The 22,254-nt window shown below is 46.1% G+C and overlaps 1 protein-coding gene and 1 long non-coding RNA gene across 3 annotated transcripts in view; both read left to right on the top strand.

Moving 5' to 3' along the window:
• Nucleotides 1–2,422: 2,422 nt before the first annotated feature.
• Nucleotides 2,423–22,254, top strand: part of commd8 (COMM domain containing 8) — a 35,494-nt gene continuing 15,662 nt past the window's right edge. Inside the window, exons 1-3 of one of the 2 annotated variants that reach the window (XM_085969692.1) lie at nt 2,423–2,588; nt 13,592–13,747; nt 15,699–15,851. In XM_085969692.1, the coding sequence (XP_085825818.1) occupies nt 2,544–2,588; nt 13,592–13,747; nt 15,699–15,851 (354 nt within the window). In that variant the 5' untranslated portion in view covers nt 2,423–2,543. The remainder of the gene's footprint in view (nt 2,589–13,591; nt 13,748–15,698; nt 15,852–22,254) is intronic. The other variant, XM_085969684.1, reaches the window with a different exon arrangement.
• On the top strand, nt 2,599–4,711 carry LOC147123243 (uncharacterized). Its single transcript, XR_015073932.1, has 2 exons — nt 2,599–2,880; nt 4,271–4,711. It is a non-coding gene; the product is annotated as an uncharacterized LOC147123243 (long non-coding RNA).

The raw sequence follows: 22,254 nt of genomic DNA, 5'->3' as shown, positions 1-22,254 counted from the left end.
GAGGGCTGGTCTGTCGGTCGCCTTCCTCTCCCTGGATCAGGAGAAGGCGTTCGACAGGGTGGATCACGAGTATCTCTTCGGGACTCTGCGCGTTTTCGGGTTCGGGACGCATTTTGTCGCCCGGATCCGACTTCTGTACGCCGCCGCAGAGTGTCTGATTAAAGTTAACGTGTCCTTGACGGCGCCCCTTCGCTTCGGGAGGGGGGTGCGCCAGGGATGCCCCATGTCCGGTCAGTTATACACCATTTGCGTGGAGCCATTCCTGCGCCTCTTGCGGAAGAGGTTGACGGGACTGGCTCTGCAAGGGCCGGGCGTGGAGGTGGTCCTCTCGGCTTACGCCGATGACGTGCTCCTCACGGTCACGGATCCCGCTGACTTGCGGAGGATGCGGGAATGCCAGCAGATTTACTCGGACGCATCCTCCGCCAAGATCAACTGGGAGAAATGTTCCGGACTCCTGGTGGGTCAGTGGTGGGTGGACTCCCTGCCGGAGGAGTTCAGGCCTTTCGCCTGGAGCACCACGCACCTCCTCTATTTGGGAGTGTACCTTAGCCCTGCCGAGGACGCCTGGCCGGCGAACTGGCAAGAGCTGGAGGCCAAAGTCACCGCTCGCCTTGGACGCTGGACAGGACTGCTCCGAGTGTTGTCCTACAGGGGTCGAGCGCTGGTCATAAACCAGCTGGTGGCCGCCATGTTCTGGTACCGGTTGGTCACTTTGATCCCTCCCACTGCGTTTGTCGCCAAGATGCAGAAGAAGCTCATCGACTTCTTCTGGGACAAAAGGAAGCACTGGGTCTCTGCCGCGGTTCTGTGTCTCCCGCTTAGGGAGAGCGGTCAGGCGCTGGTGTGCCTTTGCACCCAGGCTGCGACTTTCCGTCTTCAGACGCTGCAGAGATACCTGTATGTTGAGATTCCTCCGAGATGGTGTGCGCTGGCGACGTTTTTCTTCCGCCAGCTGCACGGCCTCAATTACGACACGCAGCTCCTGTTTGTGAAAGTGGGCGGTAGGCGTGCCAACCTGCAGGAGCTGCCTGTCTTCTACCAGGAACTACTATGGGTTTGGAACTACGTCGCTTCCAGGCGGAGCTCTCCCTCGTCAGGAGCGGCGGCTCTCCTTCGGGAGCCGCTGCTCAGGAATCCGCACCTCCGCGAACGCGGGTTCGGGCGGCTGGCGGAGGGCAGGGCTGTGACTGGCAATGTGACCAGAGTCGGGGACCTGCTCGATGTCGGAGGAGCGGGCTGGATGGCGCCGGAGGAGCTGGCGTGGCGCCTGTCCTGGGCCAACGTCCGGCTCGCGGCCGAAGCCATCGAGTCGGTGAAAGCGGCACTGGGCGCCGACTCCACTAGGTGTATCGAGGCGGCTCAAGCACGTGGGGCGATCCCGTCCGAGCTTACCCCCGTCCGGACGGAATTCCTCATCGGCGCCCGGCCCCGAAACTCCCCTCGGGAGCCGGCGCCTCACAACTTGAGCCGTCTCGAGGAAATACCCTCCGTGCCTTTTCATTCCGCGCGGAGGGGTTTCCTGTACGGGCTGCTCCTGCACACTCTCCACTTTGCCATCTTCGTCTGCCGTCCGGACACGCCTTGGCGTGGCGTCTTGCCGACTGGCGGAGGTCCCCAATGGAGGGCTCTCTACGCGGGAGTCCTCCCTTGTTCCATCGGGGACTTGGCCTGGAGGGTGTTGCACGGAGCGGTCCCGTGCAATAAGGTTTTAAGTAGGTTCACGGACTCCCAGGCCGCCTGCGTTTTGTGCGGCCTGGAGGAGTCCGTGTTTCACGTTTATATGGAGTGTGAGAGGTTGCAGCCCCTCTTTCACTACTTGAAGGGGCTGCGCCTCGATTTTTGGTTGCACTTCAGTCCCACGCTCTTGATCTACGGTCACCCGGTGCGGAGGGGAGCGGACAGGCTGGAGGACCTCCTTGTGGGCCTGCTCCTGGGCCTGGCTAAAAGAGCAATCAATTGGTCCAGGCAGCGGGCGGTCGTCCAGCCGGATTGCCTGCCTCTCTTACGCGGCCATGTTCGCGCCCGGGTGGCCCTGGAGATGGAGCACGCGGTGTCCGCCGGTACGCTTGAGTATTTCCGCGACCGTTGGGCGCCGCGGGGACTGGAGTGCATCATTAATTCGGAACACCAAATTTTAATTTGATTTGTTAAGATTTAGTTGAACTTTTGTTTATTTACAGTCAAATTGGGTTTTTTGAGTTCAAATAAAAAGAGGACCCTCAATTACTAAAGACCTGTTTCAGTATTCTGTTGTCTGTGTCCAGTTATTCAGCATAACTACATTTGGGAAATCACAGACTCAACATTAGTGCTACACAACACACATTGCAAGCCCATCTGTGTGCCACCATGACAGGGTTGGACTGGATGCTCAACAGCCTTAAGTCAGACCTGAATAAAAATGAGCACTTTGCTAAAGTATTGGGGGAGTGCCCAGCGCTTGTGGAAAGCTGCTGTAGGAGGAGGACGATCGATGAGCCCAGTGACGCGCGGCTGCAGTCCGGAGCCCAAGCGCGCGGTCACGAGAGGCTCCCGGGACGATGCTGCCGTTACTGGCGAGGCTGCCGGCCGAGGGCTGCCCCAGGGTAAGTGCCGCCCCCTCCCGCGGGCTGGGGCCGCTCGCTCCCCGTCTCCCTCTGCTCGCCAATCACCATCCCGATTCCCCGGAAAATGAAGCCCGGCAAGGCCGCAGCTGAGGCCTCGGTATTTCCTACCAGCTCTTCCGCGGCTGAGCTGGTGGCTCCGGGGCCCCTCGCGGGCTGCCCTGCCGCCGGGAGTGTGGGTGTTTGCAGGTGACTCCGGGCCGGCTGCGCGGCCCTTGGTCTGCGCTCTCCGTCTTTCTAGCTTCTCTTCGCTGTTTGTTTCTTGTTTTAAAAGGTTTGTGAAGTTTTTTCCGGTAACAGTTTACATCAAACCAACCGTTTGAAACGGTCTGAAAATGGCAACAAGTGAACAAATAGCCCATTTATTTCATTGATTGAAAACAATGACTTTTAAAGTTTAGATGTCTAGTGAAAATAAATTACTTTTTCAAAAGAACCTGACGGCAGTAACTTGCTCAAAGGCTACAGCAAAGCAGGGAGGTTATTATCCTATGAATTGGGTATAATTGGACCGTATTTCAAGCCTGGTGATTGATCGATCTTACTTGGTAGATGTATTTTTTGAAATTGATTAATATTACTTCTAATATTTATCTTTCCCGCATCTCTGAGAAACTGGCATTTTCATGCACTAGGGGAGTTTTTAAGCAATGATGGGAAATAATTTTTAGGCTCCTAAAAATGCACAGGGCATAACACTTTATTCCAGCCTAAATCAAGAGTTTGGGGCCCCCAACCTCGCCCGTGAAGGGGGAAGTTTTACTCTGCATTGTTCCAGACTCAGGTTGGACTGTAACTCTGCATTTTCACTACATTAAATTAGCATCCATGTCAAGCATTGTTAAACTTGTAATGTAAATGCACTCTTAAAGTACTTCTATATTTGTAGATTTAAAGAGTATTGCAGATTATAAAGAACATAATTTGAGCAAGTGATTGTATTAAGAATGAAATTCCTCTTATTTAGTAAAAACATAAGAGCAGGAGTAGGCCATTTGGCCCCTCGAGCCTGCTCTGTCATTCAATAAGATCATGGCTGATCTGATCTTGGCCTCAACTCCACTTTCCTGCCCGCTCCCCATACCCCTTGACTCCCCTATAGTTCAAAAATCTGTATCTCCATAGCTCTCTGGGGTAGAGATTGCCAGAGATTCACAACCCTCTCGGAGAAGAAATTCCTCCTCATCTCCAGTTTTTAAATAGGCGAACTTAATTAACTCACTGTTTTTGTAAGTTGGGACAACTTATTATAACATAGTGTAGTGTCACTTTCCATCCACGCTTAGAACAAACATCTTTGTTGCTTTTGCTCCATGCTCAGCCAGCAGTGTGTAAACTTTTAGACTGCAAGTCTTGCAATTTTAGCACGATCTCTTCTATAGTTTACCATGGGTGAGCATCTTGGAGAGGTTAGTCTGGAATTTCTTCCAGATGTAAAATTAAGACAAGAGAATTTAACACACTGATACACACACCATTAACAAATTACTGTAACTTGACTAGTTGTGTACAAATTTAGTTGTTTAGTCATTGAATGTAGAAGAGAGTTTTCACATAGCCATGTTAGACTGATTCTCAAAACCTGATGCCATTTGAGAACTCTATATTTCCAAAAGGCTGCCTCTCGGACACCCTCCCCAATTGAATAATTTTTTGTTTTACAGTCTTCCTTTACTATGTATTTTGCATACATCACTGGAGTGAGCTGGTATTGGGTCACGTTGTGATTGGGGAAGAAAATCACAAGACTGCTTCTTTGAAGTTCCCTCCAGTTTACTTTAAATTGATGCCTTGTGTTCAAATATAATATACTTTTCTCAGATATTTGATGTTTTTGTAAGTTAAAGCATTAATGCAGTTCATTTGGTTCTTTCCCCCCACCCCAAAATGTTTGTTTGTTGCTGATTAAAAATGTCACCATGTACATGTCTGACAAACCGCTTTTAACTTTACACCGAAGTGTCTTGATGCCTTTTCCTCAGAATGTTGGGTGTTAAAATGTGTTGTGTATGTACCTTTTAAGGGAATAACTGGTCTCAGACTGCAGTCTTCTGTAGTTTCAGTTTCCAGGTTGTCTCCATTCAGTAAAGACTTGTTATAATCCACTCCTGCAGTCCGTGTCTCAATTATACACGGACATAATACGGGCGACGAGTAAGAAAGAAACTTACCTGCAACTCGGCAGCACCTCAGACGACGTTATTGAAGGTCGAAGCCAGAAGAAAGAAAAAAAAAATAAAATAATCCAAAGGAACTCGCGAAATGGGCGTCGACCGTGGGCAACCGCCCTCCAAATCATCGAATTGAAAAGTTGCAGGAGAGACTGTCGAGAGCCAGGCTTGGTTCTCCAGTCTGTGGTTTCCCAGCTAATCGGGCTGGTGGCAGGTAGTGCACTGATCCTTCCTGGGCTGCGGCGGGCTAGAGCTCGATTGGGTGGCTCTGCAACGGGGCCGGGCAGCGAGCCGGGAAGCAAAGAGAGAGGGTGGAGCACACGGCGCGGCCGGTGCTTCGAAGCCGGGCAGCGTTCGGACCTAAGAAGAGGGAGGAAGTGTCCCAGAGGGTCCGCTCCACGACGGGAACGGTTCTTCAATTAACGGAGCAAATATTGAAGCGCGATAGAAAAATAAAAATACCGCGGAGAGCGGCGTTGGCAGCAGCGATCGGGGAGGTGCGAAGACCATAGGGCGTCGCCATTACAGGATAGTAAAATAAATATAATCGCCAGCAACAGCGTTGGCGGCAGCGGCGGGAAAGTGCGGGAGGCGCCATCTTAACTCGGCGGGGAAGAAGGAAAAGCGCGGGAGGCGCCATCTTACATTTTCACAATGCCAAAGACTGGCGATCACTGCCTTCGATAATGCAATAGAAGACTGGACCACGTATGTGGAAAGAGTCGAGGTATATTGCGAGGCAAACGAAATAGCCGATGAGAAAAGGCATCGGTATTGCTAAATTTAATGGGCGCAAGAACGTACGGCCTATTGCGGGACCTGATTACTCCAGCCAAACCGAAGGCGAAGAGTTTTAACGAAATTGTTGCTATCCTACAGGAACACCTAAATCCTACACCGCTGCTGATAGCAGAAAGATTTAAATTCCACAGGAGAAATCAGCATAAAAATGAGAGCAATGCTGATTACCTTACGGAACTACGCAAGCTATCAAAGCACTGCCAGTTTGGAGCAGGACTGGCAGATAACTTACGGGACAAATTTGTCTGTGGACTCGAGTGAAGGAACCCAGAAGAGGTTACTCTCAGAGAAAGAGCTGACGCTAGATAAGGCTTTCAGCGTGGCAGTATCGTACGAAGCAGCAGCAAGGGGAACTGCGGAAATACAGCAAAAGCCACAGGAATACGGCACCCACGAAATGACACGGGGATTTGCAAAATGTTATCGCTGCGGCAGAACAAACCATGACCAGAAGGACTGCTGGTCCAAGGACAAAATATGCAGGCAATGCGGAAAGATGGGACACGTTGCACGAGTTTGCAGGTCTGGGAAGAAGACCAACGACAACAAAAAGGCTACTAAGGAACCGTACAGGAAAGTACAAAAGATGACGGACAGTAGTTCCGAAGACCAGATGAGCGATAGTGAATCCGGGAACAAGAGACTAAGCTGTCTCAAACTTCACAACGTAATCGCAAAAGAGGATCACCGAACCATTTGGGTCACCCTCACGATAGCAGGGTCCCAAGTCAAAATGGAATTGGATACAGGATCAGCTCTAACCATCATGAATCGATGAGACTACGAGCGGCTATTCTCACACATACCCTTGAGAGCGACATCCATTGTCTTGAGGACGTATACGGGGCAAAAAGTATACCCCAGAGGAAAAATAAGGGTGCCTGTCGAATACAACGGCAAGAAAATACGGAAATTGTATCTTTACATTCTGCAAAATGGTGGACCACCGTTATTGGGATGTGAATGGATCAGAAAGATAAGTTTAGACTGGCACTCCATTCAGGCACTGACGGTGGCTGGTAAAAAGGATGACGACGTCACTCCTGGATGATTGTCAACAATCTTAGCTAATGCCAAAGAGGTATTTCAACAAGAACTGGGCACTCTTAAAGGCGTAACCGCCTCTAAAAATAGAGGAGCATGCAATTCCCAAGTTTTTCAAAGCAAGACCGGTACCATATGCAATTCGCCCAGCCGTCGAGGCAGAGCTGGAGAATGCAGGCGTGTTATCTAAGGTAGACTGGAGCGAGTGGGCGACACCCATCGTTCCCGTCATGAAGAAAACGTTAAACAATAAGTCTGAGGAGCCAAGGAAGGTTCGCATCTGTGGGGACTTCAAGGTGACGGTGAACCCAGTCCTTCACGCAGTACAATATCCTCTTCCAAGGATAGAAGATATTTTCACCTCTATCTGGAGGGAAGCGTTTTACAAAAATTGACCTAGCACAAGCATATTTGCAGATGGGGGTTGAAGAATCCTCTAGGAAGTATCTCACGATAAACACTCACAAAGGTCTTTACCAGTATAATCGACTGGTATTGGGAGTAGCATCAGCTCCGGCGATATGGCAAAGAGCGATGGAACAAGTCCTGCAAGGGATTCCGGGGACTCAGTGTTACTTGGACGACATCCTAGTGACAGGTAAAGATGACAGTGAACACCTTGCCAACCTAGAGCAGGTGCTCACTAGACTACGTGAACATGGGCTACGAGCCAATCGCCCCAAGTGCAAGTTTTTTAAGAAACGGATATCGTATTGTGGCCACGTGATTGGTGAAGAGGGGTTGCATAAGTCCCCTGACAAAATTGAAGCAGTAGTTAAGGCTCCAGCGCCTGAAAATGTGTCGCAACTGAGGTCATTCCTCGGATTGGTGAATTACTACCATAAGTTTTTGCCGAATTTGTCCACAATTCTGCATCCACTGAATGCCCTACTACGAACGGGGGTAGCATGGAAATGGAGCGATGAATGTAAGCGGGCCTTTCAGAAGAGTAAGGACCTAATCACTTCAAGAGAAGTATTGGCTCACTACAACCCATCACTACCGATAAGACTGGCGTGAGATGCATCTCCCTACGGCATTGGGGCGGTACTGTCACATAAATTCCTTGATGGTTCGGAGAGGCCAATAGCTTTTGCGTCATGCTCTAACTTCAGCCGAGCGTAACTACGCCCAGATTGACAGAGAGGCCCTCCGCCTGGTGTGGGGGGTGAAGAAGTTCAATCACTACCTGCACGGTCAGAAATTTACTCTACTAACTGATCATCAACCTCGTCTCCATTTTAAACCCTCAGAAGGGCGTCCCAATAATGACGGCACAACGGCTACAGAGGTGGTCCCTTTTCCTAGGGGCACACCAATATGACATCGATTACAAAGGAACTAAACAGCATGGGAATGCTGATGGATTGTCGCGCCTACCGTTGCCGACGGTGGAAGAAGAACTGGTAGTGGATCCAGTGGAGTTATTCCACTCGACTATAGTCGAATGTCTCCGTGATGAATGCAAACATAGAAAAGGAAACATGAAATGATCTGACGCTCTCCTGGGTCTATGATTTAACGGTGAAGGGATGGCCAGCACATGGCGAACCACTGCTGCCAGCATTCTCGCCGAGAAGAGAACAGCTGTCAGTGTGCAGAGGAACCTTGATGTGTGGATCCAGAGTAGTAATTCCACCCAAATTGAAGGATAGAGTGCTCAATGAGCTTCATGAGGGTCATCTGGGAGGGGTAAAAATGAAGAACTTAGCCAGAGCGTTTGTGTGGTGGCTGGGAATCGATAGAGAAATCGAAGAGATGACCAAGAGCTGTACAGGATGCCAGAAGGTCCAAAACGCCCCACCACAAGCCCCTCTACATCCATGGGAGTGGCCCTCATCTCCATGGCAAAGGGTGCACATTGATTTTGCGGGTCCATTTATGGACTCGATGTTTTTAATTGCGGTGGATGCACATTCAAAGTGGCCAGAAGTAATAAAAATGTCCTGAACCACCACAGAAAAAACTATCAGTCTTACGAACCATATTCGCCAGGAATGGGCTGCCTGAACAGATTTGCTCCGACAATGGACCACAGTTTGTGTTTGAAGAGTTCTGGAGGTTCTTAACACCATTGTTCTTTAAGCATTACACATCCGCCCCATATCATCCAGCCACTAATGGATTGGCCAAGAGGTTTGTTCAAACATTCAAGAAGGCTATCAAGGCAATGTGTAATGAAGATATACCCCTACAACACAAGGTGGATAACTTCTTGTTTGCCTACTGGAATGCAACACATGCGGTTACCAACCAAAGTCCAGCCATGATGTTCTTCAATCGAAGACTACGATGCCGCTTGGATTTGGTTAAGCTAAACATCAGAAGAGATGTGGAGAACGGGCAGTTTCAGAATATGAATGAAAGGCCAACCAGGAGTTTCAAGATAGGTCAACCAGTTTTGGCCCGGGACTGCCGCACAGAGAAATGGCAGCCAGGAACGATCTGTACACGGCAAGGACCTCTCATGTATACCGTGAACGTTGGGGAGAGCATTGTAAGACGCCATGCTGACCAGATTCTAGAGTCACTGGAAAGTGTCAACTCCACACCACGATCTGATACACCTGGCGATGAAATCGAAGTACCAATTGCATTTACCGCAGAATCGGTGATATTGGAAGCAGACGAACCAAACAACGACATTGATCCCGACTCGACCTTGCCAGAAGAACCTGATATCCCAAAGAAGCGTTATCCAGACAGAATCAGGAAGCCTCCTCCAAGACTGAACTTATAATTGCTTAACTTCAACCAATGTATCTAGCAATTGTAATTGTAATGTTATTATTTAGTTGTTAAATGAATGTTATGTACTGTTTATCTAAAAGGGGAGGAATTGTTGTGTATGTACCTTTTAAGGGAATAACTGGTCTCAGACTGCAGTACCGGCAGTGACCACTCCTGTATAAAAGGCCCTAGCAGGCTTCTGTAGTTTCAGTTACCAGGTTGTCTCCATTCAGTACAGACTTGTTATAATCAACTCCTGCAGTCCGTGTCTCAATTATACACGGACATAATAAAATGCCTCGCAACTTATTGTAACATAGTGTAGTGTCACTTTCCATCCACGCTTAGAACAAACATCTTTGTTGCTTCTGCTCCATGCTCCGTCAACAGTGTGTAAACTTCTAGAGTTCATGATAAGAGATTAAGTTAGCCATTGGTTAATCGGGGCAGTTGCCATGGATTTGTGAAGGACAAGTCCTGCTTGACTAAATTTTCGAAGGAAATAGTCATTCAGCAGTGGGTATTGAATACATGGACTTTCAGAAAGCATTTGACAAGGTACCACATAAGAGGCTTGTTACAAAAAAATATACTGAGAAATGTAGCTGCAAGGATAGAGAAGGGGCTAGGTCACAGAAAGCAGAGTAGGGGTGAATGGATGCTTTTTAGATTGGTGTTCCCCAGGGATATGTGTTGGTACTGCTTGTTTTCCATTTTATAAAGATGATTTTTATGTAGGCACATGAATGATATTGCCATTTGATAACAAATTATAGGGCATGGCAAACTGAGGATAAATACAGAAGGACATAGACAGGTTAGTAGCGGTGTGTGAGATAGGTGTCAAATGCAATTCAATACAGATAAATGTCAAGTTTTATATTGGGTTGGGTGGGGGAGGGAATAGCTGTGACAGGAAGTATAACTTAAATGGTAAAATTCTTAAGTGAGTAGAGGAACAGAGATTTAAGGGTGTAGATATAGCTCTTTAAAGATGCAAGTAGAAAAAGCCAAAAAGTAGAAAATACTTCTGAGAATCAGGCGCTATATATATATATATATATATATATATGTCAGAGGAGAAGTGGAAAAGAAACTAAGAGGGCCAAAGAGAGGGTATGAGAATAGACTGGCAGTCAATATAAAAGGTAATCCTATAGGTGTGTATAAGCAGTAAAAAGGTAGTAAGAGGAGGGGTGAGACCAAAAAAGAGACCTATGCATGGAGGCAGAGGTTATAGCTGAGGTACTAAATGAGTACTTTGCATCTGTTTTTGCCAAGGCAGAGGATGTTGCCATGACATAGTGAAGGAGGAGGTAGTGGAGACACTTGATAGGATAAAAATTGATAGAGGAGCTATTAGAAAGGCTGGCTGCACTTAAATCACCAGCAGTGGATAGGATGCATCCTAGGATGTTGAGGGAGGAAATCGTGGAGGTAATGGCCATAATATTCCAATCCTCCATGGATACGTGGGTGGTGCCAGAGGACTGGAGAATTGCAAATGTTACACCTTTGTTCAAAAAAGGGTGTAAAGATAAACCCAGCAACTACAGGCCAGTCAGTTTGACCTCGGTAGTGGGGAAGCTTTTAGAAACAGTAATCGGGGACAAAATTAACAATCACTTAGACAATTGTGGATTAATTAAGGAAAGCCAGCACGGATTTGTTAAAGGCAAATCGTGTTTAACTAACTTGATTGAGTTCTTTGATGAGGTAACAGAGGGTTGATGAGGGTAATGCAGTTGATGTAGTGTACATGGATTTCCAAAAGGCGTTCGACAAAAGTGCCACATAATAGGCTTGCCAACAAAGTTGAAGCCCATGGAATAAAAAGGACAGTGGCATAGAAACATAGAAGATAGGAGCAGGCCATTAGGCTCCTCGATCATCCAAATTCAGTACCCTGTCCCTGCTTTCTCCCCATATCCCTTGATCCCTTTATCCTTAAGAAATATATCTAACTCTTTCTTGAATATATTTAATGAATTGGCCTCAACTGCCTTGTGTGGTAGAGAATTCCACAGGTTCACCACTCTGGGTGAAGAAATTCCTCCTCATCTCAGTCCTAACTGACTTACCCCTTATCCTTAGACTGTGACCCCTGGTTCTGGACTCCCCTGCCATTGGGAACATCCTTCCTGCATCTAGTCTGTCTAGTCCTGTTAGAATTTTATAAGTTTCAATGAGATCCCCTCTCATTCTTCTAAATACTAGCGAATATAAGCCTAATCGACCCAATCTCTCTTCATACGTCATTCCTGCCATCCCAGGTATCGGTCTGGTGAATCTTCGCTGCACTCTCCATGGCAAGAACGTCCTTCCTCAGATAAGGCGACCAAAACTGCACACAATACTCAGCATGGATATGGAATTGGCTAAGTGATAGGAAACAGAGTGTAGTGGTGAACGGTTGTTTTTTGGACTGGAGGAAGGTATACAGTGGTGTTCCGCAGGGGTCGGTTCTAGGATCACTGCTTTTCTTGATATATATTAATGACTTGGACGTGGGTGTACAGGGCACAATTTCAAAATTTGCAGGTGACACAAAACTTAAGTATGGTGAAAAGTGAGGTGGTGAGTGTCCTCCTGAAGTCTATCATACAGGCTGGTGAAATGGGCGGACACGTGGCAGAGGAAATTTAACGCAGAAAAAAGCGAAGTGATACATTTTGGTAGAAAGAATGAGGAGAGGACATATAAACTAAATGGTACAATCCTGAAGTGGGTGCACGAACAGCGAGACCTGGGGGTATGTGTGCACAAATTGTTGAAGGTGGCAGGGCAGGTTGAGAAAGCAGTTAAAAAGGCTTACGGGATCCTGGACTTCATAAATCGAGGTATAGAGTACAAAAGTGTTGAAATTATTGAACCTGTATAAAACATTGGTTTGGCCCCAGTTGGAGTACTGTGTCCAATTCTGGGCACCACACTTTAGGAAGGATGTGAAGGCCTTAGAGAAGATGCAATTAATGATTCCAGGAATGAGGGACTTCAGTTCTGTTGATAGACTGGAGAAGCTGGTGTTGTTCTCCTTGGAGCAGAGAAGATTTGATAGAGGTGTGCAAAATCATGATGTCTGGACAGAGTAGATAGAGGGAAACTGCTCCCATTGGCAGAAGGGTCGAGAACCAGAGGACACCGATTTTAAGGTGATTGGCAAAAGAACCAAAGGCGACGTAAGAAAAACTTTTTTACGTAGCGAGTAGTTAAGATCTGGAATGCACTGCCTGAAAGGGTGGTGGAGGCAGATTCAATCACTGCTTTCAAAAGGGAGGATGAGTATCCGAAGGAAAGAAATTTGCAGGGCTACAGGGAAAGGGTGGGGGAGTGGGACTAGCTGAAATACTCTTTCAGAGGGCTGGCACGGGCTCGACGGGCCAAATGGCCTTCATCCCTGCTGTAACCATTCTATGATTCAGCCCTGAAGACTTCGGCCATTCAGTTAGATCATCGCTTGATCTGTACCTCAACTCCAGTTATCTGCCTTTGTTCCCTTAAAAATGACAATTGACCCAACATCCACATTCTTTTGGGGAGCGAGTTCCAGATTTTCACTATCCTTTGTGTGAAGAAGTGCTTCCTGAGTTCACTGTTAAATGACCCAGCTCTCTCTCTAAGCTTATGTCCTCTTGTTCTGGATATCCCCCATTAGAGGGAATAGATTCTCTGTATTTACCCAAACAAATTTCTTTATCACTTTAAACACTTGATAGATCACCTCTCTCAACTTTGTAAAATAAAGGGATTTCTGGAATTTGTACATAAAAGCAAGGAAGCAATGTTGAATGCACATATTTGAATTAGGTTAGGCTACAATTTAGAGTATTGTGTGCAGTTCTGTGTATCCCACTATAAATGGGACAGTACAGCCATGGAAAGGGTACAGTAAAGTTTGACTGAAATTAATCCGAGAATGAGAGGTGTTATGAAAAAAGGTTTGAAAAATTGGGGTTTCTCATTGGAGAGATTAATAGATGTTCTGAACATTATAAAAGATTTTACAGGGTAAAGATTGAAAGATTTTCAGCCAGTTGGCAAAGAGGTAACGAGACATAGACTGAGGGTATCTGTTGAAGAACAAAGGGTTAGATATTTTTTCACACATGGTCTGGAAATGCTTCACCACAAATGCCTTTTGAAGCAGGTAGTATAAAGCAATTTAAAATGGAATTACATAGACATTGTATTCTGTGCTTTTTTTTGTGTTTTAAAGCTTTCTATTCCTTTTTTCTGCAGTTCATTCACAGAGTAATTGATGGTATTTGTGGACGTGCACTCCCTCGATTTCGGGATTATGGAAGTGTTTGGAGTCTTGAGGAATGGATGGAGCTCCTAGAGGAAGCCTCAGCATTTGTAAAACATGCCAGTGGCAAGCATTTGTCAGATGAAGAGGTTGGTCGTAGAACTTAATGAATATGAATAAAGGTTTTTTTTGGTACACGCCCAAAGCCATTTCTGCTTAATACATTTCAGAATTGAGTATAACAACATATAAGTCTAAAAGACTGATCTGCCAACAATAATCTTTATTTCTGTTTGAGAACATTGAATCAATATTCAGTTGAATCGATAATCAGTGGGGGGGGGGAAGGAAAATGACCTGTTCATCTCAGCACATTGTTGAGCATAAGTTAATATTGCAACAATCTACTTCAAATAAATTGAAAAAGGGTTTCATGTCCTTTTTCCATATTTGTATGAGCATCCTGGGGGTCACCATTGACCAGAAACTTAACTGGACCAGCCACATAAATACTGTGGCAACAAGAGCCAGTCAAAGGCCAGGTATTTGCAGCGAGTGTCTCTCCTTCTGACTCCCAACGCCTTTCAACCATCTACTAGGCACAAGTCAGGGGTGTGATGAAATACTCTCCACTTGCCTGGATGAGTGCAACTCCAACAATGCTCAAGCTCGACACCATCCAGGACAAAGCAGCCCGCTTGATTGGCACCCCATCCACCACCTTAAACATTCACTTCCTCCGCCACCAGCGTACCGTGGCTGCAGTGTGTACCATCTACAAGATGTACTGCAGCAACTTGCCAAGGCTTCTTCGACAGCACCTCCCAAATCTGCGACCTCTACCACCTAGAAGGACAAGGGCCGCAGGAGCATGGGAATACCATCACCTGCAAGTTCCCCTCCAAGTTATACACCATCCTGACTTGGAAATGTATCCTTCATCGTTGCTGGGTCAAAATCCTGGAACTCCCTCCCTAACAGCACTGTGGGAGTACCTTCACCACACGGCCTGCAACGGTTTAAGAAGGCGGCTCACCACCACCTTCTCAAGGGCAATTAGGCATGGGCAATAAATGCTGGCCTTGCCAGTGACGCCCACATCCCAGGAATGAATATTAAAAAAATGTTGTTGAAGGTAGTAATTTTTTTTTTTACAAACTAGTTTTTGGCCTTCTCACCACAGACCAGGGAATCAAACTTGAGACCTAATTTGTATGGCTTTGTACCAAATCATGTGATGCATTTAGTGCTTTTAGTCAATCTTTCTAATATCTCCTGCACATTGTTTTTGTATCTGATTCATCCCAATTGGGGCAATAAGCTAATCCTGAATTTCCCCCATATTAACTCTTCTGTGTTTTAATTTAATAAAAATATATTTTAGTGCAGTATGCCCTTTGCAGCTTCAAAAGTACATTTTCATAATGGTGTAATCTCAGCAAAAATAAATTTCTGTAAAAATTCTGTTAGTTAAATGCAAGTGTTAGTTTCCTCACTGGAGGTGTCTATTGTAATCATAATCCCCAACTATTTCCAAATAGCCTGTTATATTTTTCTTCCAGTTTATTGAATTCCATCTTAAATATCATTATTGATTTTGCTTCAATAGCTACTTGTAGTAAAGCACTTCAGATACTATCTTTGCATGAAAACTACTTTCCAACTTCCCTTTTATGCTTTTGGTAATGCTCTCTTGTTTATGCCCTCTTGTTCAGATGGAGCAATCCTAAATTAATTCCACTGCTCCGTTCTCTCCCCATTGCCTTGTATTTTCTTCTTCAAATATTGAGCTATTGGATAATTAGAAATTCTTGGGCATAAAAGGAACATTGAATTAACAGTAAACTAGTTAGTTTCAATTGTCACATTTATAAAAAAAAAAAAAAGTCATTTATAGTCACTAATTCACCTAAAACTTGTTTTGCATCTGGTACATCTTTTAATCGCACCTGTATGTTTATAAGTGAAATTAAAGCAGTCACATTTTTAGAAACCATTCGATATACATACTAAAAGTGCCTTATGAGTCTGAAAAAATACAGTGGATCAAAACCTCTTGTACTCAGAATAATACAGACTGGATTCTTGTTTTTGTGTTAGATTCTCCAACTGTTGGATGGACTGAGTGTACCCCATCAAGAAGCAGTACTTAACTGTTTAAAAGGGAGAAAGGAGGAGCTCAAGTGGGCATTAATTGAGAAAACAAATGCTGTGTCATCCGCTCAACTACAGGATTTCGATTGGCAGCTAAAGGTATAGTATTAAATGGCTCCTACTTAGAGGGTCACTGTACAATCTACATTTTTAGGCTAAGATTTCTCTTCCCATCACCACAATAATGTGCCCATGGAATGGCTATGAATTGTATTAATGATTGCAAATCAAGCCTTTAACCCAGTATTTAAATTACTGCTCTAACCAGAGTTGCAAACAACATTCTCTGTATAACTCTAATACAATAGCAAAATACTGCGGATGGGTCCCAGACCTGAAACGTTAACCCTGTTTCTCTCTCCACGGATGCTGCCTGGCCTGCTGAGTGTTTCCAGCATGTTCTGTTGTTATTTCTCTGTAACTCTGTTGTGCATTATCCCATCTCATTCTCCATAACCTTTAACACAGTCTTCCAACACTACTTCTCTGAAATGAAAGACTTGAATTTATATAGTGCTTTTCCCTACCTCCGGATGTCCCAAAGCGCTTCACAGCCAATTAAGTACTTTTGAAGTGTAGTCACTGTTGTAATGTAGGCAACGAGATAGCCAATTGGCACACAGAAAGATCCCACAAACCGTAATGATCTAAATGACCAGATAATTTATTTTTTTAGTGGTGTTGGTTGAGCTATAAATGTTGACCAGGACACTGGGGGAAAACTCCCTTGCTCTTCTTGCAATAGTACCATGGGACCTTTTACGTCCACCTGAGGTCAGATAAGGCCTCATCACAGCCGAAAGATGGCACCTCCAACAGTGCAGCATTTCCTTAGTACTGCTCTGAGATGTTGGCCTAGATTATTGGCACAAGTCTCTGCCGTGGAACTTGAATCCACAACTTTCTGAGGCAAGAGTGCTACCACTGAGCCATGGTTCTGCTGTCCAGCTCGGTGGGTCAGCTCTCGCTTGGTTCCACTCTTATTTATTCGATCATAGTGCATTACTTCTCTTCCCAATGACATGCTTCCAGAGTCGCCAAGGATCTATCCTTCGCCCTCCTCTTCCTCATTTGCATGCTGTCCATTGGCGATATCATCCGCTTGCAGGGGGTCAGCTTTCACATGTACATTGGCAACAGCCAACCCTACCTCTACACCACCTCGTGACTGCGCCACTGCCTCTGTGCTGCCAGATTGATTGTCTGACATCCAGTCTTGGATGAATTTTAATTTCCTCCAGCTAAATCTTGGGTCTGAAGTCATTGTCTTTGGCTCCCACCACAACCTCTGCTCCTTTGTCATTAACTCCGTCCCCCCTCCCCAGCCATTATCAACCAGACTATTCATAATCCTTGGGGTGCTGTTTGACAAGCTGAATTTCCAACCACCTCCTCCTCTTCCCTCCCAAAGCCCACCTACTTTCACCACCTTGATATTGTCCTCCATCCCGCCTCAACCCATCTGCTGACTCCCTCATTCATGCCTTCATTACGTTCAGACTCAATTACACCAATGCCCTCTTTGTTTGCCCCCTATCCTGCACTGTCTATAAACTCTCACTTTGCAATGGCCTCGCCCGCCCTTTCCTCTAACCTCCTCCAGCCCTACATCACCCTCGAATACACTTTTCTTCTGACTCTGGCCTCTTGTGCATTCTCTTTTTTCCCCATCATTGGTAGCCATGCCTTCAGCTGCCTAGGCCCCATTCCGGAATTCTCTCATTTTAACGTGGACCACTTTCCATACCTCTGGAGCCTACTGTCAACAAGGGCAGACATCAATGACGAAGTCCAACACCGCCTTCAGTGTGCCAGCGCAGCCTTCGGTTGCCTGAGAAAGAGAGTGTTTGAAGACCAGGACCTCAAACCCAGCACCAACTCATGGTCTACAGAGCAGTAGTGATACCCGCCCTCCAGTATGCCTCCGAGACATGGACCATGTACAGCAGGCACCTCACAGCACTGGAGAGGTACCAGCAACGCTGCCTCCGCAAGATCCTGCAAATCCATTGGCAGGTTAAGCGCACCAACGTCAGTGTTCTTGCTCAGGCCAACATCCCCAGCATGGAAGCTTTGACCACATTCGATCAACTCCGATGGACGGGCCGCTTGCCCGATACGAGACTCCCAAAACCAGCGCTCTACTCGGAGCTCCGACACGGCAAGAGAGCCCCAGGTGGGCAGAGGAAACTCTTCAAGAACACCCTCAATGCCTCCTTGGAAAAAGTGTAACATCCCCACTGATACCTGGGAATCCCTGGTCCAGGACCACACAAAGTGGAGGAGTAGCATCCGGGAAGGTGCTGAACATCTCTAGTCTCTTCGCTGGGAGCAAGCGGAAGCCAAGCGGAAGGAGGGCACCTCAACCCAAGTACCCCGCCCACCCCTTCAACCACCGTCTGCCCCACCTGTGACCGAGACTGTAGGTCCCGCGTTGGACTCCTCAGTCACCTGAGAACTCATTTTTAGTGTGGAAACAAGTCATCCTCAGTTCTGAGGGACTGCCGAAGAAGAAAAGGTCCCACTCCGGATTTCTCTCATTAAACCTCTGTACTTTCCTCTTTGATCACCCCTTTCCTCTTTTGACACTCCTCCTAATCTCCTCTTTGACTTGATGTTAGTTATCCTCATGCTTCAGTGAAGCACCCCCTCCAGTGAGCATGTTTTTGGCCCAACCTCTCCGTAACTGAAATATCTAATATCCAAAATAAATTTAAAATATAATTTTAAAATAATTACTTCGCAACATGTTCAAAATTGAGGGGTTTTGATAGAGTAAATGGGGAGAAACTGTTATCACTGGCAGGTGGGTTAGTAACCAGAGGACACCGATTTAAGATAATTGACGAAAGGAGCAGGGGGAGATGAGGAGAATTTTTTTTAATGCAACGAGTTATGGTCTGGAATGCACTGCCTGAAATTGTGGTAGAAGCCGATTCAGTAGTAACCATCAAAGGAGAATTGGATAAACACTTGAAAAGGAAAAAGTTGCAGCACTATGGGGAAAGAGCAGGTGTCATAGAGTTTTACAGCACAGAAAGAGGCCCTTCGGCCCATCGTGTCTGCGCCGTCCATCAATCCCTGTCCAGTCTAATCCCATTTTCCAGCATTTGGTCCATAGCCTTGTATGCAATGGCATTTCAAGTGCTCATCCAAATGCTTCTTGAATGTTGTGAGGGTTCCTGCCTCTACCACCCTTTCAGGCAGTGAGTTCCAGATTCCAACCACCCTCTGGGTGAAAAAGTTCCTCCTCAAGTCCCCTCAAAATCTCCTGCCCCTTACCCTGAATCTATGCCCCCTTGTTATTGACCCCCCTACTAAGGGGAAAAGTTCCTCTTTATCTACCCTATCTATGCCCCTCATCATTTTGTACACCTCAATCAGGTCCCCCCTCAGTCTTCTTTGCTCCAAGGAAAACAACCCCAGCCTGTTTAGCCTTTCTTCATAGCTGAGGCGCTCCATCCCAGGTAACATCCTGGTGAATCTTCTCTGCACCCTCTCCAAAGCAATCACATCCTTCCTATAGTGAGGCGACCAGAACTGCGCACACTACTCCAGCTGTGGCCTCACCAGCGTTTTGTACAGCTCCATCATAACCTCCCTGCTCTTGCCTTCATTAGCCGAGGCATAGAATATAAGTATCCCATATGCCTTTTTAACCACCTTATCTACCTGTTCCGCTGCCTTCAGGGACCTATGTACATGTACACCAAGGTCCCTCTGTACTTCCTAGGGTCCTACCACTCATTGTGTAGTCCCTTGCCTTATTTGTCCGTCCAAAATGCATCACCTCGCACTTTTCAGGGTTAAATTCCATTTGCCACTTTTCCGCCCTCTGACCAACCCGTTTATATCGTCCTGTAGCCTGAGGCTTTCCTCCTCGCAATTTACCACCCCACCAATTTTCGTGTCATCTGCGAACTTACTGATCATACCTTTTACATTCTCATCCAAATCATTTATGTATATCACAAACAGCAAGGGACCCAGCACCGATCCCTGAGGTACCCCACTGGACACAGGCTTCCAGTCACAGAAACAACCTTCGACCATCACCCTCTGCCTCCTGCCACTCAGCCAGTTTAGGATCCAAGGCACCCTGGATCCCATGGGCTCTTACCTTCTTGACCAGTCTCCTATGCGGGACTTTGTCAAAAGCTTTACAGAAGTCCATGTAAACCACATCCACAGCATTTCCCTCATCCACACACCTAGTCACCCCCTCGAAAAATTCAATCAGATTGGTCAGACATGATTTACCCTTGACAAAGCCATGCTGACTATCCCCGATTAATCCTTGCCTCTCCAAGTGGAGACACATTTTGTCCCTCAGAATTTTTTCCAATAATTTCCCTACCACAGATGTTAGGCTCACTGGCCTGTAATTCCCTGGTTTATCCCTGCTACCCTTCTTGAATAATGGTACTACGTTAGCTGTTCTCCAGTCCTCTGGTACATCCCCTGTGGCCAGAGAGGTTCTGAAAATTTGTGTCAGAGCCCCTGCAATCTCCTCCTTTGCCTCGCACAACAGCCTGGGATACATCTCGTCCGGGCCTGGGGATTTATCCACTTTTTGGCCTGCTAAAACCGCTAGTACCTCCTCCCTCTCGATGCTAATATGTTCAAGTATGTCACAGTCCCCTTGCCCGATTTCTATGTCTACATCGTCTTTCTCCATAGTGAACACAGATGCAGAAAATTCATTTAAGACCCCGCCTACATCATCTGGCTCTACACAGATTGCCACTTTGGTCCCTAATGGGCCCTACCCTTTCCCTGGTTATCCTCTTGCCCTTAATATACATAAAACATCTTAGGATTTTCCTTTATTTTGCTCGCCAGTGTTATTTCATGGCCCCTCCTTGCCCTCCTAATTTCTTTTTTAAGTATGCCCCTGCACTTTTTATACTCCTCTAGGGCTTCCTCCGTCCTTAGTCTTTTGTAACTGCCAAAAGCCCCCCTTTTCCTAATGCATTTTTGTATATCCCTTGTCATCCAAGGTTCCCTTTGCTTATTGGTCCCGCCCTTGACCTTTACAGGAACATGTTGGCGTTGTACTCGCTCTATTTCCCTTCTGAAAGTCTCCCACTGTTTTGATGTGGATTTTCCTATAAGTAGCTGCTCCCAGTCCACTTTGGCCAGATCCTGCCTTATCATATTAAAATCGGCCTTCCCCCAATTTAGAACCCTTATTTCCGGGCTGTCTTTGTCTTTTTCCATGACCACCTTAAATCTCACCGAATTATGGTCACTGTCGCCAAAATGCTCTCCTACTGGCACTTCCACCACTTGCCCGGCTACATTCCCTAGAATTAGGTCCAGTACCGCCCCCTCTCTTGTAGGACTTTCTACATGTTGGCTCAAAAAGCTCTCCAGGATGCACTTTAAGAATTCTGCACCCTCTAAGCCTTTCACACTCTGACTATCCCAATTTATATTGGGGAAGTTGAAATCCCCCACTATTATTACCCTATTATTTTCGCACTTCTCTGAGATTTGCCTACATATCTGTTCCTCTATCTCCCCCTGACTGTTTGGGGGCCTATAGTACACTCCCAGCAAAGTGCTTGGGACTAATTGGATAGCTCTTTCAAAGAGCGGACACTGGCACAATGGGCCCAGTTGCCTCCTTCGCTGCTGTATGATTCTATTCTATAATATGATTAAATATATCCTTTTGAATTGTGTGTCTTTTAATACCTTTTTATTAAAGTTTCCACTTGAAGGCCTCCGCCTCTCCTAAAAGCTTGAGCCCAGATTTGGATATTTTTGCTTAGAATAATAAATATTAGCTCAAGGCCAGTCTTGCCCAGGATATATTGGTAGAATTTAAACTAATCAAATGATGGAATGCTTCTATCTCAACCTATGACAATATTTGGAGACAAAGCTGTGTAGAACAAAATTTAAAAACTTTATTCAGATACATTTTTATTTGAGTGTTTTTGTTTGAGGCCCTTGCCCCACCTATAACCTTGCTTGACCTGAATGCTGCACTTGAACCTGACTGTGTGTATGCAACACCAAGGAAGATTGATTAGTACTTTCTAAACTTCAGAAAGTTTATTAGCTGAGGGGGAGAGAAGGACATGCGCACACTTCTATTTTGAAAGCAAAATATCTGCCATCTGATTATCACCTGTGTTTTGTGGTAGTTAGTAAATGTAAGCATTCTAATTGCTGACACCTGTCTGAGACGGAGGGTAGGGGTGAGATGGAGCGACATGTGTATATACTGTCCCAGGAACCAAACACAAAATGGTAGATTTATTTGCAAAAACTCTTAGTCCTAGGTCTGGCAGCACTGATTTGTAACTGAGTCAGTCCTGAACAAGTTATATCCTTTTTGAGCTGTTGAAAAGCACTGAAAGTACCCTAGTCATCACAGATAATCAGTCGATTTGGATTGCAAGGAATTGATTCACCTTGAAGCTATGGAACTTGTGTAGTTTCATTGTACGGTTTGAGTAACTCTAAATGAGCTAGATAGTGCAACTATGGC

The sequence above is a fragment of the Somniosus microcephalus genome, chromosome 2 (assembly GCF_052327205.1).
Source record: "Somniosus microcephalus isolate GS21.2 chromosome 2, FLI_Smic_1.0, whole genome shotgun sequence".
In the NCBI taxonomy this organism is placed as follows: Eukaryota; Metazoa; Chordata; class Chondrichthyes; order Squaliformes; family Somniosidae; genus Somniosus; species Somniosus microcephalus.
This window is presented reverse-complemented; position numbering and strand designations above follow the sequence as displayed.